The sequence below is a fragment of the Motacilla alba genome, unplaced genomic scaffold (genome assembly GCF_015832195.1).
Source record: "Motacilla alba alba isolate MOTALB_02 unplaced genomic scaffold, Motacilla_alba_V1.0_pri HiC_scaffold_34, whole genome shotgun sequence".
Lineage (NCBI taxonomy): Eukaryota > Metazoa > Chordata > Aves > Passeriformes > Motacillidae > Motacilla > Motacilla alba.
In genome coordinates, this window is record NW_024037436.1 from 1,795,315 (window position 1) to 1,814,453 (window position 19,139).

At 46.9% G+C, this 19,139-nt stretch overlaps 1 protein-coding gene across 1 annotated transcript in view; it reads left to right on the plus strand.

The window, feature by feature from the left end:
* LOC119696643 (bromodomain-containing protein 4-like) overlaps positions 1–19,139 on the plus strand; it is a 46,781-nt gene that overhangs the window by 3,245 nt on the left and 24,397 nt on the right. Inside the window, 10 exon segments of the mRNA XM_038126447.1 lie at positions 4,977–5,048; positions 5,849–5,961; positions 6,902–7,220; positions 9,167–9,304; positions 10,237–10,372; positions 12,335–12,564; positions 12,566–12,607; positions 14,714–15,076; positions 15,685–15,813; positions 17,234–17,443. Coding sequence (XP_037982375.1) covers positions 5,942–5,961; positions 6,902–7,220; positions 9,167–9,304; positions 10,237–10,372; positions 12,335–12,564; positions 12,566–12,607; positions 14,714–15,076; positions 15,685–15,813; positions 17,234–17,443 — 1,587 coding nt within the window. The 5' untranslated portion in view covers positions 4,977–5,048; positions 5,849–5,941.

The window sequence follows — 19,139 nt, forward strand, 5'->3', positions numbered from 1 at the left end:
TCCAGCCTGAGGGAATTCCCAGGGTTTTAGGGATGGAATTTCCAGCCTGAGGAATTTCCAGCCTGAGGGAATTCCCAGGGTTTTCGGGCCTGAGAAAATTCCCAGGGTTTTGGGCTGGGAATTTCCAGCCTGAGGGAATTCCCAGATACTTTGGGATGGGAATTTGGAGCCTGAGGGAATTCCTGGAGGTTTTGCATTGGGAGTTCAGAACCTGAATGAATTCCCAGGGTTTTGGGGTGGGAATTTCCAGCCTGAGCGAATTCCTGGATATTTGGGGATGGGAATTGGGAGCCTGAGGGAATTCCCAGGGTTTTAGGGCTGGAATTTCCAGCCTGAGGGAATTCCTGGATATTTGGGGATGGGAATTGGGAGCCTGAGGGAATTCCCGAGGTTTTGGGGTTGGGAATTTCCAGCCTGAGGGAATTCCCAGGTTTTTTGAGGTTGGAATTTCCAGCCTGAGGGAATTCCCAGGTTTTTTGGGGTTGGGAATTTCCACCCTGAGGGAATTCCCAGGGTTTTGGGATGGGAATTTCCAGCCTGAGGGAATTCCTGAGGTTTTGGGGTGGGAATTGGGAACCTGAAGGAATTCCCAGGTTTTAGGATTGGGAGCCTGAGGGAATTCCCGAGGTTTTGGGATGGGATTTTTCAGCCTGAGGGAATTCCTGGATATTTTGGGCTGGCAATTGGGAACCTGACGGAATTCCCAAAGATTTGGGCTGGGAGTTTTCAGCCTGACGGAATTCCTGAGCTTTTGGGGTGGGAATTTCCAGGCTGAGGTGATTCCTGAGGTTTTTGGGGTGGGAATTGGGAGCTTGAGGGAATTCCTGGGTGTTTTGGGCTGGGAGTTGTGAGCCTGAGGGAATTCCCAGGTTTTGGGGTTGGAATTTCCAGCCTGAGGGAATTCCTGGATATTTTGGGAGGGGAATTTGGGAGCCTGAGGGAATTCCCGAGGTTTTGGGGTTGGAATTTCCAGCCTGAGGGAATTCCTGAGCTTTTGGGGTGGGAATTGGGAGCCTGAGGGAATTCCTGAGGTTTTTGGGATGGGAATTGGGAACCTAAGGAATTCCCAGGTTTTTTGGGGTTGGAATTTCCAGCCTGAGGGAATTCCTGGGCTTTTGGGGTTGTTTCCTAAAGTTTTGGGGATTTTGGAGTCGTTTCCTGAACTTTGGGGGTGATTTTGGGATTGTTTCGTGAAGTTTGGGGGATTTTGGAGTAATTTCCTGAACTTTGGGGGAGTTTGGAGTAATATAATGAACATATGTAGGGATTTTGGGACTGTTTCCCAAAGTTTGGGGGGGATTTTGGGGTCCTTTCCCAAAGTTTTGGGGATTTTGGAGTCGTTTTCTGAATTTTGGGGGTGATTTTGGGATTATTTCCTGAACTTTGGGGGTGATTTTGGAATTGTTTTCTAAAGTTTTGGGGATTTTGGAGTCATTTCCTGAACTTTGGGGGTGATTTTGGGATCGTTTCCCAAAGTTTTGGGGATTTTGGGGATCACTTCCCAAACTTGAGGGGATTTGGGATCCTCTCCCAAAATTTTGGGGATCCTTTCACAAAATTTTGGGGTGTTTTGAGCTTCACCTGTCAATTTTTGGGGTGGTTTGAGCATCAGTTGTTGAATTTTGGGGGCAGTTTGATGAATTTTGGGGGCAGTTTGATGAATTTTGGGGCAGTTTGATGAATTTTGTTGCAGTTTGATGAATTTTGGGTTGGTTTGATGAATTTTGTTGCAGTTTGATGAATTTTGGGTCCGTTTGATGAATTTTGTTGCAGTTTGATGAATTTTGGGTCCGTTTGATGAATTTTGGGGGCAGTTTGATGAATTTTGGGGCAGTTTGATGAATTTTGTTGCAGTTTGATGAATTTTGGGTTGGTTTGATGAATTTTGGGTTGGTTTGATGAATTTTGGGGCCGTTTGATGAATTTTGGGGCAGTTTGATGAATTTTGGGTTGGTTTGATGAATTTTGTTGCAGTTTGATGAATTTTGGGTTGGTTTGATGAATTTTGGGTTGGTTTGATGAATTTTGGGTTGGTTTGATGAATTTTGTTGCAGTTTGATGAATTTTGGGTCCGTTTGATGAATTTTGGGGGCACTTTGATGAATTTTGGGTTGGTTTGATGAATTTTGGGTCGGTTTGATGAATTTTGGGTTGGTTTGATGAATTTTTGGGGCAGTTTGATGAATTTTGGGTCCGTTTGATGAATTTTGGGGGCAGTTTGATGAATTTTGTTGCAGTTTGATGAATTTTGGGTTGGTTTGATGAATTTTGTTGCAGTTTGATGAATTTTGGGTTGGTTTGATGAATTTTGGGTTGGTTTGATGAATTTTGTGGCAGTTTGATGAATTTTGGGTTGGTTTGATGAATTTTGGGGCTGCTTTAATGAATTTTGTTGCAGTTTGATGAATTTTGTTGCAGTTTGATGAATTTTGGGGCAGTTTGATGAATTTTGGGTTGGTTTGATGAATTTTGTGCTGCTTTCCATTTTTTCCTGCAGTTTTGGGGCTGTTTGAGGACATTTCCTGACAATTCTGGGATTTTTGAGTGGGAATTCCCAAACTTTTGGGGTTTTGAGTCTCCTGTGTTCGATTTTGGGGTTGTTCGAGCTTCACCTGTGGGATTTTGGGGCTGTTTGGGGATTTTCTGTGAAAGTTCTGGGATTTTTGAGCCTCAATTCCCAAAATTTGGGGTCATTTAGGGATAGTTCCCAAAATTTTGGGATTATTTGAGAATTGTTCCCAATATTTGGGGGTTTTTTTTTTACGGATCATTCCCAAAAATTTGGGGTTATTTAAGGATAATTTTCAAAACTTTGGTGTTTTTAAGGATCATTCCCAAATTTTTGGGGTCATTTAAGGATAATTCCCAAAGTTTTGGGATTACTTAAGGATTAATTCCCAAAATTTTGGGATTATCTGCGGATTGTTCCCAAAATTTGGGGGTTTTTAAGGATCATTCTCAAATTTTGGGGATTATTTGAGGATCATCCCAAAATTTTTGGGGTCATTTAAGGATAATTTCTCAAATTTTTGGTGGTTTTTAGGATCATTCCTGAATTTTTTGGGTTATTTAAGGCTCATTCCCAAAATTTTGGGATTATTTGAGGACTGTTTCCAAAGTTTTGGGGTCATTTAAGGAGAATTCCCAAAGTTTTGGGGTCATTTAAGGATGATTTTCCAAATTTTGGGGGTTTCTTAGGGATCGTTCCCAAAATTTTGGGATTATTTAAGGATCATTCCCAAAGTTTTGGGGTTATTTAAGGGTTAACCACTTAAACCCAGCCCTAAATGTTCGTTAAGCTCAGTTTTAATTACTCAGGGTGACAAAGCCGTGAGTAAGGCCCTGGATCACTTAAACCCAGCACTAAAAGTTCGTTAAGCTCGGTTTTAATTACTCAGGGTGACAAAGCCGTGAGTAAAGCTCTGAACCTCTTAAGCCCAGCACTAAAAGTTCGTTAGGCTCAGTTTTAATTACTCAGGGTGACAAAGATGTGAGTAAGGCCCTGGATCACTTAAACCCAGCACTAAAAGTTGATTAAGCTCAGTTTTAATTACTCGGGGTGACAAAGCCGTGAGTAAAGCCCTGAACCTCTTAAGCCCAGCACTAAAAGTTCATTAAGCTCGGTTTTAATTGCTCAGGGTGACAAAGATCTGAGTAAGGCCCTGGATCACTTAAACCCAGCACTAAAAGTTGATTAAGCTCAGTTTTAATTACTCGGGGTGACAAAGCCGAGAGTAAAGCCCTGAACCTCTTAAACCCAGCACTAAAAGTTCATTAAGCTCGGTTTTAATTGCTCAGGGTGACAAAGATGTGAGTAAGGCCCTGGATCACTTAAACCCAGCACTAAAAGTTCATTAAGCTCGGTTTTAATTGCTCAGGGTGACAAAACCATGAGTAAAGCCCTGGACCACTGAACTGTGAATTGAAAATTTTGATGCCAAAATTCAGAATTTTGGGGCCGGGGTTGGGAATTTCGAGGCTGGAGTTGGGAATTTTGATGCCAAAATTCAGAATTTGAGGCTGGAGTTGGGAATTTTGGGGCCGGAATTGGAAATTTCGAGGCTGGAGTTGAAAATTTGGACGCCAAAATTCAGAATTTTGGGGCCGGAATTGGAAATTTTGGGGCTGGAGTTGGGAATTTCGATGCCAAAATTCAGAATTTTGAGGCCGGAATTGGAAATTTCGATGCCAAAATTCAGGATTTGCGGCCGGAGTTGGGAATTTTGATGCCAAAATTCAGAATTTTGGGGCTGGAGTTGGGAATTTTGAGGATGGAATGGGGAATTTTGATGCCAAAATTCAGGATTTGGGGCCGGAGTTGGGAATTTCGAGGCCGGAATTGGGAATTTCAAGGCTGGAATTGGGAGTTTTGAGGCTGGAATTGAAAATTTTGATGCCAAAATTCAGAATTTTGAGGCTGGAGTTGGGAATTTCGAGGCTGGAATTGGGAATTTCGAGGCTGGAGTTGAAAATTTTGATGCCAAAATTCAGAATTTGGGGCTGGGATTGGGAATTTTGAGGCCAGAATTGGGAATTTTGATGCCAAAATTCAGAATTTCGAGGCCGGAATTGGCAATTTCGATGCCAAAATTCAGGATTTGGGGCTGGAGTTGGGAATTTCGAGGCTGGAATTGGGAAAATTTTTATGCCAGAGTTGGGAATTTTGAGGCTGGAATTGGGAATTTTGATACCAAAATTGGGAATTTGGGGCTGGAGTTGGGAATTATGAGGCTGGAATTGAAAATTTTGATGCCAGAGTTGGGAATTTTGAGGCTGGAATTGGGAATTTCGAGGCCAGAATTGGGAATTTTGATGCCAAAATTCAGAATTTCGAGGCCGGAGTTGGGAATTTCGAGGCCGGAATTGGGAATTTTGGGGCTGGAATTGGGAATTTTGATGCCAAAATCGGGAATTTGGGTCTGGATTGGGAATTTTGGGGCTGGAATCGGGAATTGATGCGTTTCCCTTTCCCGCAGAGCTTTTGGCAGCGTGCGCTGGAAGATGCGGCTCCGGGGCTGAGGGAGCCGCACCGAGGGGCCGCAACTCAGGTGAGCTCGAAAATCCACATCGGCTGCCGAAATCCCGTTTTTCTGTCAGATTCTCTCAGTTTTTTTGGCATTTGGGGATGGAAAAATGGAAAAAAATGGGAAAAAATCCAAATTTTGGTGCCAAAATCTAATTTTTCCAGCAGAATCTCCCGATTATTTTGGGATTTTGGGCTGGAAAATGGGGGAAAAATGGGGAAAATCCAAATTTTGGTGCCAAAATCTCATTTTTCCAGGTGAATCTCCCATTTTTTTGCGGATTTGGGCTGGAAAATGGGAAAAAAATGGGAAAAATCCAAATTTTGGTACCAAAATCTCATTTTCTATAGAGCTCTCCCAATTTTTTAGGGATTTTGGGCTGAAAAAATGAGAAAAAAATCCAAATTTTGGTGCCAAAATCTCATTTTTCCATAGGAATCTCCCGATTTTTGTGGCTCCCAACGAACCCAGGGTGGATTTCCCAGGTTCCCGCTGGAATTCCCGACATTCCCGAGGTTTATTTCCCTCCTAGTTGGGATCTGGAATAGAAATCCCTCCTGGGATGCGGATTTGGGGCTGGAAAAATGGGGAAAAAATGGGAAAAAATCCAAATTTGGGTGCCCAAATCCCATTTTTCTGTCAAATTCTGCCGATTGTTTTGGGATTTGGGGCTGGAAATCGGAAAAAAATGGGAAAAATCCAAATTTTGGTGCCAAAATCTCATTTTTCTGTGGGAATCTCCCGATTTTTGTGGCTCCCAACGACCCCAGGGTGGGTTTCCCGGGTTCCCGCGGGAATTCCCGACATTCCCGAGGTTTTTGCAGAGTCGGGCGCGGAGGCGCCGTGCCCGGAGCCGGGCCGGGATCCATGGACAGGCCGAGCGCGCTCTGACTCCGCGGCTTCTGGGATAGAATTCCATGGCAATGTATCCGACAAGGTACCGGCCTGGGCCACCCCAAAAACCCCTTCCCCAAACTCCTGACCCTCTCCCCAGATTTCTGCCCCTTCTCCCAAATTTCTGCCCCTTTTCCCAAATTTCTGCCTCTTTTCCTAAATTTCTGCCCCTTTTTCTGAATTTCTCTTTTCCCCACCGATTTCAGGGTGGTCCCAACCCCCTTGGTGCCACCCCAGGCTGATCCCAACCCCCAAAGCCACCTTAGATCCCTCGGGGTGATCCCAAATCCACCCCAGGGTGATCCCAACCCCCCTTGGTGCCACCCCAGGGTGATCCTGACCCCCCCTGGTGCCACCTCAGGTCCCTCAGGGTGGTCCCACCCCCCTTAGTGCCACCTCAGGTCCCTCAGGGTGGTCCCACCCCCCTTGGTGCCACCTCAGGTCCCTCAGGGTGGTCCCACCCCCCTTGGTGCCACCTCAGGTCCCTCAGGGTGGTCCCACCCCCCTTAGTGCCACCTCAGGTCCCTCAGGGTGGTCCCACCCCCCTTGGTGCCACCTCAGGTCACTCAGGGTGGTCCCAAATCCACCCCAGGGTGGCCCCACCCCCCTTAGTGCCACCCCAGGGTGGTCCCAACCCCCTTGGTGCCACCTCAGGTCCCTCAGGGTGGTCCTACCCCCCTTGGTGCCACCCCAGGGTGGTCCCAACCCCCTTGGTGCCACCTCAGGTCACTCAGGGTGATTCCAAATCCACCCCAGGGTGGTCCCAACCCCCCTTGGTGCCACCCCAGGGTGACCCTGACCCCCCCTGGTGCCACCTCAGGTCCCTCAGGGTGGTCCCACCCCCCTTGGTGCCACCTCAGGTCCCTCAGGGTGGTCCCACCCCCCTCGGTGCCACCCCACGGTGGTCCCACCCCCCTCGGTGCCACCCCAGGGTGGTCCCACCCCCCCAGCTCGGCGCTCGAGCCCCTCCCGTCGGTCCCCAGGGTCTCCGGCGAGGAATGCAACGGCATCAACGCCATGGCGGCCGAGAGCGGCCCCGGCACGCGCCTGCGGAACCTCCCGGTGCTGCCGGACGCCCTGGACTCCACGCAGCCGTCGGCGGCGCCGGCGCCCGGCCAGGCCCAGCCCGGGGGCGGCGTCGGGGTCAACCCGCCGCCGCCGGAGACGTCCAACCCCAACAAACCCAAGCGCCAAACCAACCAGCTGCAGTATCTGCTCAAGGTGGTCCTCAAGACCCTCTGGAAGCATCAGTTCGCGTGGCCCTTCCAGCAGCCCGTGGACGCCGTCAAGCTCAACCTCCCGGTGGGTTCTGGAGAAGGTTGGGGCTCTCCAGGAACTGGGGATGTCGGGGTTCTACGGGAATCGGGGAATTGTGGCACGTGGGGTTGAGCTGCTGGTTGGATGAGATGAACCAAGGGTTCAGTTGATGATCCAGTGGTAGAGTTGATGATCCGTTGGTTGGATTGGATGATCCAATGGTTGATGCTGATGGTCCGGTGGTTGAGTTGATGATCCAGTGGTTGAGTTGATGACCCAATGGTTGAGTTGCTGACCCATTGATTCAGTGGATGATCCCATGGTTGAGTTGATGACCCTAGTGGTTGAGTTGATGACCCCATGGTTGAGTTGATGATCCCCTGGTTGAGTTGATAACCCAGTGGTTGAGTTGATGACCCCAGTGGTTGAGTTGATGATCCCCATGGTTGAGTTGATGACCCTATGGTTGAGTTGATGATCTCCTGGTTGAGTTGATGATCCCCTGGTAGAGTAGATGACCCAGTGGTTGAGTTGATGACCCAGTGGTTGACTTGATGACGCCATGTTTGACTTGATGATCCCCTGGTTGAGTTGATGATCCTGTGGTTGACTTGATGACCCCATTGTTGACTTGATGACCCCATTGTTGACTTGATGATCCCCTGGTTGAGTTGATGACCCCATGGTTGAGTTGATGACCCCATGGTTGAGTTGATGACCCCATGGTTGAGTTGATGATCCATTGGTTCAGTGGATGACCCCATGGTTCATTTGATGACCCAGTGGTTGAGTTGATGACCCAGTGGTTGAGTTGCTGACCCCATGGTTCATTCAATGACCCAATGGTTGAGTTGATGACCCATTGGTTCATTCGATGACCCCATGGTTCATTTGATGACCCCGTGGTTGAGTTGCTGACCCCCTGGTTGAGTAGATGACCCCTGGTTGAGTAGATGACCCAATGGTTGAGTTGATGACCCCATGGTTCATTTGATGCCCCAATGGTTGAGTTGATGACCCCATGGTTGAGTTGATGCCCCAATGGTTGAGTTGATGACCCCGTAGTTGAGTTGATGATCCCCATGGTTGAGTTGATGACCCTATGGTTGAGTTGATGATCTCCTGGTTGAGTTGATGATCCCATGGTTGAGTTGATGATCTCCTGCTTGAGTTGATGATCCCCTGGTAGAGTAGATGACCCAGTGGTTGACTTGATGACCCAGTGGTTGACTTGATGACGCCATGTTTGACTTGATGATCCCCTGGTTGAGTTGATGATCCTGTGGTTGACTTGATGACCCCATTGTTGACTTGATGATCCCCTGGTTGAGTTGATGATCCCATGGTTGAGTTGATGACCCCATGGTTGAGTTGATGATCCATTGGTTCAGTGGATGACCCCATGGTTCATTTGATGACCCAGTGGTTGAGTTGATGACCCAGTGGTTGAGTTGCTGACCCCATGGTTCATTCAATGACCCAATGGTTGAGTTGATGACCCATTGGTTCATTCGATGACCCCATGGTTCATTTGATGACCCCATGGTCGAGTTGATGACCCAATGGTTGAGTTGATGACCCATTGGTTCATTCGATGACCCCATGGTTCATTTGATGACCCCATGGTCGAGTTGATGACCCAGTGGTTGAGTTGATGACCCCGTAGTTGTGTTGATGATCCCATGGTCGAGTTGATGACCCAATGGTTGAGTTGATGACCCCATGGTTGAGTTGATGACCCCATGGTTGAGTTGATGATCCCGTGGTCGAGTTGATGACCCCATGGTCGAGTTGATGACCCAATGGTTGAGTAGATGACCCCTGGTTGAGTAGATGACCCAATGGTTGAGTAGATGACCCCTGGTTGAGTCGATGACCCAATGGTTGAGTAGATGACCCCTGGTTGAGTAGATGACCCAATGGTTGAGTAGATGACCCCTGGTTGGGTCGATGCCCCCAACCCTTCAAGACGCCTCCTTTGTGTTTCCCAGGACTATTACAAGATAATCAAGACCCCGATGGACATGGGAACAATAAAGAAGCGCTTGGAGAACAATTACTACTGGAACGCCCAGGAATGTATCCAGGACTTCAACACCATGTTTACAAACTGCTACATCTACAACAAGGTGCGGCGCGCCGCGCTCGGGGCCGGGACGTCAGCGGGGTCGGGCTGGGGGAAAACACAATTTCATCGACAATTTTTAAAATTAATAATTAATTTTCCTTGGTTTTTGGGGTTTTTCCCCTAATTTTGGGGTTTTTCCCCTCATTCCTGGTTTTTTCCCCTAATTTTTGGGGGTTTTTTTCCCCTAATTTTTGAGATTTTTTCCCTAATTTTTGGGCGTTTTTCCCCTAATTCCTGTTTTTTCCCCTAATTTTTGGGGTTTTTTCCCTAATTTTTGGGTTTTTTTCCCTAATTTTTGGGGTTTTCCCCTAATTCCTGGTTTTTTTCCCTAATTTTTGGGATTTTTTTCCTAATTTTGGGGGTTTTTCCCCTAATTCCTGGTTTTTTCCCCTAATTTTTGGGGGTTTTTTCCCCTAATTTTGGGGGTTTTCCCCTAATTCCTGTTTTTTTCCCTAATTTTTGGGGTTTTTCTCCTAATTCCTGTTTTTTCCCTATTTTTTTTTTGATTTTTCCCTATTTTTGGGGGATTTTTCCCTAATTCCTGGGTTTTTTCCCCTAATTTTTGGGGTTTTTTTCCCCATTTCCCAGCCAGGGGATGACATTGTGCTGATGGCAGAAGCTCTGGAGAAGCTCTGGAGAAGCTTTTTTCCCTAATTACTGTTTATTTTTCCCCTAATTCCTGGGGTTCTTTTCCCTAATTCCTGGGTTTTTTCCCTAATTTTTGGGGTTTTTTTCCCTAATTCCTGTTTTTTTCCCCATTTCCCAGCCAGGGGATGACATTGTGCTGATGGCAGAAGCTCTGGAGAAGTTTTTTTCCCTAATTCCTGTTTATTTTTCCCCTAATTTCTGGGGTTTTTTCCCTAATTTTTGGGATTTTTTCTCTAATTTTGGGGTTTTTTCCCTAATTCCTGGTTTTTTTTCCCCATTTCCCAGCCAGGGGATGACATCGTGCTGATGGCAGAGGCTCTGGAGAAGCTTTTCCTGCAGAAGATCTCGGAGATGACGCAGGAGGAGACGGAAATCGTCATCGCCCAGACCAAGGGCCGGGGCCGCGCCCGCAAGGAACCAGGTGGGGCTCCCTAAAAATCCCAAAATTCCCCCCAAAACAATCCCCGAATCCTCAACATCCCCCCCAAAAAAATTTCCGATAAATCCTGCCAAAAGTTCCCCAAATCCCCCCCCCCAAATCTGCAGAATTTCCCCCCAAAAAATCCCAAAATTCCCCCCCAAAAATCCCCAGATCCTCAAAATCCCCCCCCAAAAATCCCAAAATTCTCCTTCCAAAATAATCCCCAAATCCACAAAATTTCTCCCTTAAAATTTCTGAAATTTCTGAAAAAAACCCCCAAAATTCCTTCCCCCAAAATCCTAAAAATTCCAGAAGGAAAAATCCTGAAATTCCCCTTAAAAATCCCCAAAATTCCCAGAAATTTGTGCCAAAAAAAATCCCCACATCCTCAAAACTCCCCCCAAAAAACCAAAATCTTCAAAATTCCCCCAAAATCCTCCAAATTCCCCCCAAAATTTCCCTTTCTGCCCCTTTTCCCCCCTCTTCCCCCCTATTTTCCTCCCTTATTTTCCCGTTGTTTTTCTGGTTTTTTCCCCTCATTTTTTCCCTTTTTTCTTCCATCTTTCTCCTCTTTTCCTGCTTTTTTTCCCCTCATTTCCCCTGATTTTCTCCCTTATTTCCCTCCACATTTCCCCTTGTTTCTTCTTTAATTCCCCCCTATTTTCCCTTATTTTTCCTTTTTTTCCACCTTCTTTTTTCATTTTTTCCCCATTTTTCTCCTTTTTTCACTTTTTCCTCTTCTATTTTTTCTTCTTCTTTCCCTTCTTTTTCCCTTTTTTTCCCGCTTTATTCCTTTTTTTTTCCCCTTCTTTTCCCCCTTTTTCCCCTTTTTTCACTTTTTTCCAATTTTTCACCTTCTTTTTTCCCCTTTTTTTCACTTTTCCCCTTCTTTTTCCCCTTCTTTTTTCCCTTTTTCTCCCTTCTTTTTTTCCTTCTTTTTTCCCTTTTTTCGCCTTCTTTTTTCCCTTCTTTTTCTCTTTTTCCCCTTTTTTTCCCTTCTTTTCCCTTTTTCCCTTCTTTTTCCCCTTTTCCCCCTTTTTTCCCTTTTATTCCCTTCTTTTTTCCTTTTTTTTCCCTTCTTTTTTCCCTTACTCCCCCTTTTTTCCCCATTTTTTCCCCATATTTTCCCCCTTTTTTCCCCCTTTTTCCCCAGTTTTCCCCCTTTTTCCCCCTTTTTCCCCCTTTTATTCCCTTCTTTTTTCCCTTTTATTCCCTTCTTTTTTCCCTTATTCCCCCTTTTTCCCCCCTTTTTTCCCCCTTTTCCCCCCTTTTTTCCCCATTTTTCCCCCCTTTTCCCCATATTTTCCCCCTTTTTTCCCCCTTTTCCCCCCTTTTCCCCCCTTTCCCCCCCCTTTTTTCCCCATATTTTCCCCCTTTTTTCCCCATATTTTCCCCCCTTTTCCCCCCTTTTTCCCCCCTTTTTTCCCCATATTTTCCCCATATTTTCCCCCCTTTTTTCCCCATATTTTCCCCCTATTTTCCCCATTTTTCCCCATATTTTCCCTCATATTTTCCCCCTTTCCCCCCCCTTTTTCCCTCATATTTTCCCCATATTTTCCCCCTATTTTCCCCATTTTTCCCCCTATTTCCCCCCTTTTTTCCCCATATTTTCCCCCTTTTCCCCCTTTTTTCCCCATATTTCCCCCATTTTCCCCACATTTCCCCCCTATTTCCCCCCTATTTTCCCCCTATTTCCCCCCTTTTCCCCCCTTTTTTCCCCCCTTTTCCCCCCCCTTTTTTCCCCATATTTTCCCCCATTTTTCCCCATATTTTCCCTCATATTTTCCCCCTTCCCCTCCCCTTTTTCCCTCATATTTTCCCCATATTTTCCCCTTATTTTCCCCATTTTTCCCCCTATTTCCCCCCTATTTTCCCCATATTTTCCCCCTTTTCCCCCCTTTTTTCCCCTTATTTTCCCCCCGTATTTCCCCAATTTCCCCCTGACGGTTTTTCTCCCGGCAGTGCCATCCAAGCCGGGCTCCTCGGCGGTGCCCAACGCCGCCCAGGCCTCCTCCCCGGCGCCCCCGGTGCCGCCGGTGCCGCCGGTGCCGGGCCTGGCGCCGCCGCTGCCCTTCGGCGGCCCCGGCGCGGCGGGCGCCGAGCTGCTGGTGCCGCCCGCCATGACCGTGGTGCCCCCCGTGCCCCCCGCGCCCGCCCCGGCGCCGCCCGCGCCCGCGCCCGCCGCGCTGCAGCCCCCACCCGCCCGTCATCCCCACGCCCGCCCAGCCCGTCAAGGTGAGAGCCTCGTTAGCCGCGCTAATTACCCTCATTAGGGGCCCGGGGGGGTGGCGGTAATCTATTATTGTTATTATTATTACTATTACTATTATTATTATTATAATTATTATTATTATTATTATTATTATTATTATTATTATTATTAAGTGGTAGTTATTTTTTATTATTGTTGTTAGTTTGTTAGATGCCGCTAATTAGCTTAATTAGGGGTGGGAGTGGCATTGGGTTTGGTGTTGCTGATGTTAATTGTTTTACTGTTACTGCTTTTGTTACTTTTGTTATCATCATCTTTATTATTTTTATTATTGCTATTATTATTTCATTGTTAGCTGCCAGTAATTAGCTTAATTAGGGGGTTGGTGGTGTTAATTGTTGTTTATGTTGTTGGTTTTATTATTATTATTATTATTATTATAGTTTTCATTATCATTATCTTTGCTTTATTACGCACCAGTAATTAGCTTAATTGGGGGGTGAGGGTAGTGATTGTGTTTGGTTTCGTTGGTGTTAATCATCACGGTGTTATTAGTAGCATTATTATCTTTGTCATTATAATTATTACTATTGCTTCGTTAGGCACGGGTAATTAGCCTAATTGGGGTGTGGGGTTTGGTATTGTGTTTGTTATTGTTGAGGTTAGTCGTTGCTCGTGTTGTTGTTATTAATTTATATCATGATTGTTTTTGTAATTATTACTGTCGCCTCGTTAGCCAGGGTTAATTAGTCTCATTTGGTGTTGGGATTTATTATTTTATTTAATGTTATTTATCGAGTGATCTCGGGGTAGAAACACCTAAAGTCAAAATTCCCGTGAGCAATCCCAAAGTAGAAACTCCAAAACCCAAATTCCAACGAACGATCCCAAAGCACAAACTCCAAAAGTCGAAATTCCAACTGATGACCCCAGAGTAGAAACCCAATGAACCTTCCAAAGATAGAAACTCCAAAAGCCAAAATCCCAATGAACCTTCCAAAAATAGAAACTCCAAAAGCCAAAATCCCAATGAACCATCCAAAGATAGGAACTCCAAAAGTCAAAATCCCAATGAACCTTCCAAAAACAGAAACTCCAAAAGCCAAAATCCCAATGAACGACCCCAGAGTAGAAACCCAATGAACCATCCAAAGATAGAAACTCCAAAAGCCAAAATCCCAATGAACCATCCAAAGATAGAAACTCCGAAAGTCAAAACCCCAATGAACCATCCAAAGATAGAAACTCCAAAAGCCAAAATCCCAATGAACCTTCCAAAAACAGAAACTCCAAAAGCCAAAATCCCAATGAACGATCCCAGAGTAGAAACCCCAATGAACCATCCAAAGATAGAAACTCCAAAACTCAAAATTCCAATGAAGGATCCCAGAGTAGAAACCCAATGAACGATCCAAAGATAGAAACTCCAAAAGTCAAAATTCCAATGAACTGTCCAAAGATAGAAACTCTAAAAGTCAAAATTCCAATGAACCTTCCAAAGATAGAAACTCTAAAAGTCGAAATTCCAATGAACTGTCCAAAGATAGAAACTCTAAAAGTCGAAATTCCAATGAACCGTCCAAAGATAGAAACTCCAGAAGTCAAAATTCCAACGAACGATCCCGAAGTAGAAACTCCAGAAATCAAAATTCCAGCAGACAATCCTGAGGTAGAAAGCCCAAAAGCCAAAGCCCCAACGAATGCCCTGAAAGCCCAAACACTAAAAGCCAAACCCCACTGAACGCTGCCATGCCCAAACTCCAAAACTTCAAATTCCAAGGAACGATCCTGGAGTAGAAACTCCAATCCCCGAAACCCCACGGAACACCCCCAAAGCCCAACCTCCAAACCCCAAAATTCCAACAAATGCCACCAAAGCCCAACCTCCAAACCCAAAATTCCAACAAATGCCACCAAATCCCAACCTCCAAACCCAAAATTCCAACAAATGCCGCCAAAGCCCAACCTCCAAACCCAAAATTCCAACAAATGCCACCAAATCCCAACCTCCAAAACCCAAAATTCCAACAAATGCCGCCAAAGCCCAACCTCCAAAACCCCACGGAACACCCCCAAAGCCCAAACTCCAACCCCCGATGCCCTCGCTTACCCGCGCGTTCCCTCGGCAGACAAAGAAAGGCGTGAAGAGGAAAGCAGACACCACCACTCCCACCGCCATGGACCCCATCCACGACTCGTCCTCGCTGCCCGCCGAGCCCAAGGCCACCAAGCTGGGCCCGCGGCGCGAGAGCGGCCGGCCCGTCAAGCCCCCCAAGAAGGAGATGCCCGACTCGCAGCAGCACTCGGCCGAGCTGCGCGGCTCCAAGGCCTCGGAGCAGCTCAAGTACTGCGGCGGCATCATCAAGGAGATGTTCGCCAAGAAGCACGCGGCCTACGCGTGGCCCTTCTACAAACCCGTGGACGTGGAGGCGCTGGGGCTGCACGACTACTGCGACATCATCAAACACCCCATGGACCTCAGCACCATCAAGGTCAGGGGGCGACGGGGGGAAATGGGGGGGGAAATGGGGTTCGGGAGGGGAAAATGGGGGTTTGGGGGGGGAAAATGGGATTTAGAGGGGAAGAAATGGGATTTGGAGGGGAAGAAATGGGATTTCGAGGGGGAAAAATGGGATTTGGAGGGGAAGAAATGGGATTTGGAGAGGAAAAAATGGGATTTGGAGGGGATGAGAAGGAGAAAATGGGATTTTCAGGGGATTAAATGGGGTTTGGGGGGGGAAATGGGATTTTGAGGGGATGAGAGTGAGAAAATGAGAATTTCGGGGGTTAAATGGGGTTTGGGGGGGAAAAATGGGGGGAAATGGGGATTTGGAGGGGAAAAATGGGATTTTGAGGCGAAGAAATGGGATTTTGAGGGGAAAAAACAGGATTTTGAGGGGATGAGAGGGAGAAAATGGGAATTTCGGGGGATTGAATGGGGTTTGGGGGGATAAAATGAGGGTTTGGGGGGAAAAATGGGATTTGGAGGGGACAAGAGGGGGGAAAAGGGGAATTTCGGGGGATTAAATGGGGTTTGGTGGATAAGACGAGGGTGGGATTTGGGCGGAATTCCCCATTTTTGGTGTTTTCCCCGTTGCAGTCCAAGCTGGAGGGCCGCGAGTACCGCGACGCTCAGGAGTTCGCGGCCGACGTGCGGCTGATGTTCTCCAACTGCTACAAGTACAACCCCGCCGACCACGAGGTGGTGGCCATGGCCCGCAAGCTGCAGGTGAGCCTTCCCACCATTCCAGGAAAATTCCCGTTTTTTTTTCCCACCGGGATTTGGGGGAAAAAAATAAATCAAAATAATCCAAAAAATGCTGACTCGGAAAAAAAAATATTTTAAATTGGCTTTTTTGTTGTTGTTGAAGCGAAGGAATTGGAATTTGAATTTTGAATTCCCAACATTCCAGGAAAATTCCCAACTTTCCGAGGAAATTCCCTTTTTTTTTCCCAGCAGGATTTTGGGGGGGGAAAAAAAATCGGAATAATAAAAGAATGCTGACTCGGCAAAAAAATTACCAAAAAAAAAAAAAAATTGGGGGTTTTTGTTGATGAAGTGAAGGAAATCAGAATTCCCAACCTTCCAGGAGAATTCCCAACTTTCTAGGGAAATTCCCTTTTCTTTTCCCAACGGGATTTTGGGGGGAAAAAAAATCGGAATAATAAAAGAATGCTGACTCGGCAAAAAAAAACCCAAAAAAATTGGGGTGTTTTTGTTGATGAAGTGAAGGAAATCAGAATACCCAACATTCCAGAATTCCCAACTTTCCAGGGAAATTCCTTTTTTTTCCCAGCGGGATTTGGTGGGGAAAAAATCACAATAATCAAAAAATGCTGATAGGGCAAAAAAATTACAAAAAAAGAAATTTGGGAAAATCCTTCAAAATTGAGGGAAACGCCTTAAAAAGGGGAGTGAAACCCTTCCAAAACGAGTGAAAATCCTTCAAAACGAGTGAAAATGCCTGGAATGGATGGAGAGGAGAGCGGGCTGTGACTCCACGGTGGAATTGAGGCTGGAAAAAGACCTCGAAAATCATGGAGTCAACCAAAGGTGATCCAAGAAGATCTCAAGAACTTGGAAAACGCGGGATTTAAATGAGAAGTTGAGGAAATCCTACAAATTTTTCCCTCTAAACCATCTTGGAGATGGTTGAGATCTCCAGTGGGAATCCACTGTGGAATTGAGGTCGGAAATGACCTCGCAAATCATGGAGTCAACCAAAGATGATCCAAGAAGATCCAGAAGAACTCGAGAACGTGGAAGATGCAGCTTTTAAATGAGAAATTGCGGAAATCCTGTGACTTTTTCTCCCAAAACCACTTTGGGGATGGTTGAGATCTCCAGTGGGAATCCACAGGCGGACCTTCTACTGAAGGTGATCCGAGAAGATCCGGAAGACCTCAAGAACCTGAAAGTTGCAGCTTTTAAATGAGAAATTGAGTCAATCCCATCAATTTCCCCCCAGATCCACCTTGGACAGAGTCAGAATTCCAAGAAACTCCCAAGATTTCAGGGTCCCTCGCCCCACCCCGTGTCCAGGCGTTGGCTTTGGTGGAGAGCCCACCGGTCCGTAGGTTTCCCCCCGTTCGGAGACGCCGCGGTGCCGACCCCGGCGTCACTTCGGGCCCGTTGCCTGTGATTGCAGGACGTGTTCGAGATGCGCTTTGCCAAGATGCCGGACGAGCCGGAGGAGCCGGTGATCCCCGCCTCGTCCCCGGTGGTGGTCCCGCCCCCCACCAAGGTGGCCCCGCCCTCATCCAGCGACAGCAGCAGCGACAGCTCCTCCGACAGCGACAGCTCCTCCGACGACTCCGAGGAGGAGCGGGCGCAGCGCCTGGCCGAGCTCCAGGAGCAGGTACGGCATGGCCCAGGGGTCCCTGCGGTGGGGTTGGGTGGTCTTGGGGTCACGGCTGGAGGTGATGGATGTCCCACGACCATCATCAGCTCCAGAGGCAACAAAACCGTTGGGTTTGCTGAGCTTGAACAGTTGGGTTTGTCAAACCAAAACCGTTGGGTTTGCTGGGCTTCAACAGTTGGGTTTGTCAAACCAAAACCATTGGGTTTGCTGAGCTTGAACAGTTGGGTTTGTCAAACCAAAACCGTTTGGTTTGTCAAACCAAAGTCGTTGGGTTTGATGGGCTTGAGCAGTTGGGTTTGTCAAACCAAATTTGTTGGGTTTGTCAAACCAAAGTCGTTGGGTTTGCTGAGCTTCAACAGTTGGGTTTGTCAAACCAAAATCGTTGGGTTTGCTGAGCTTGAGCAGTTGGGTTTGTCAAACCAAAATCGTTGGGTTTGCTGAGCTTGAGCAGTTGGGTTTGTCAAACCAAAACCGTTGGGTTTGCTGAGCTTGAGCAGTTGGGTTTGTCAAACCAAAACCGTTGGGTTTGCTGGGCTTGAACAGTTGGGTTTGTCAAACCAAAACCGTTGGGTTTGCTGAGCTTGAGCAGTTGGGTTTGTCAAACCAAAACCGTTGGGTTTGCTGGGCTTGAACAGTTGGGTTTGTCAAACCAAAACCGTTGGGTTTGCTGAGCTCAAACCGTTGGGTTTGTCTAAACCAAATTTGTTGGGTTTGCTGGGCTTGAACAGTTGGGTTTGTCAAACCAAAGTCGTTGGGTTTGTTGACCCAAAAGCGTTGGGTTTGTCGATCTAAATCGTTGGGATTGTTGACCCAGAATCGTTTAGTTTATGGACCTAAATCATTCGGTTTGTTGACCTAAATGGTTGGGGTTGTCTACCCTAAATCATTGGGTTTGTTGACCCAGAATCATTGGGTTTGGTGACCCAAAATCATTGGATTTATGGACCTAAATCGTTGGGTTTGTCAACCCAAAATCATTGGGTTTATGGACCTAGATCATGGGGCTTGTTGACCTAAATGGTTGGGGTTGTCTACCCAAAATTGTTGGGTTTGTCGACCTGAAATTGTTGGGTTGACATGAAATCATTGGGTTTGTTGACCCAGATTAGTCGGGTTTTAACTGGAATTGGTTGGGTTTGTTGACCGAAAATGGTTGGGTTTCTTGACCCAGGATCGTTGGCTTTGTCGCTCCAAAACAGTTGGGTTTGTTGACCTAAAGTTGTGTTGGGTTGACCCGAAATTGTTGGGTTTTTTGGCCCAAAACCCTTGGTTTGACCCAAAACCCTTGAGTTTGTTGACCTGAAAGTGCTGGGATAACCCAAAACTGTTTGGTTTGTTGGCCAAAATTCTTTGGTTCGTTGACCTAAAATTAACGAGTTTGTTGGCCTGGAAGTGTTGGGTTGACCCAAAACTCAGTGGCCAGGTGGGGTCACGGGTTGGGTTTGATGACCTTGGAGGTGTCCATGGAATTGTTGGAGGTGACACTCAGTGGCCAGGTGGGGTCACGGGTTGGGTTTGATGACCTTGGAGGTGTCCATGGAATTGTTGGAGGTGACACTCAGTGGCCAGGTGGGGTCACGGGTTGGGTTTGGTGACCCTGGAGGTGTCCATGGAATGGTTGCCGGTGACACTCCCAGGTGGGGTCACTGCAGGGTTGGGTTTGGTGACCCTGGAGGTGCCCATGGAGCCATTG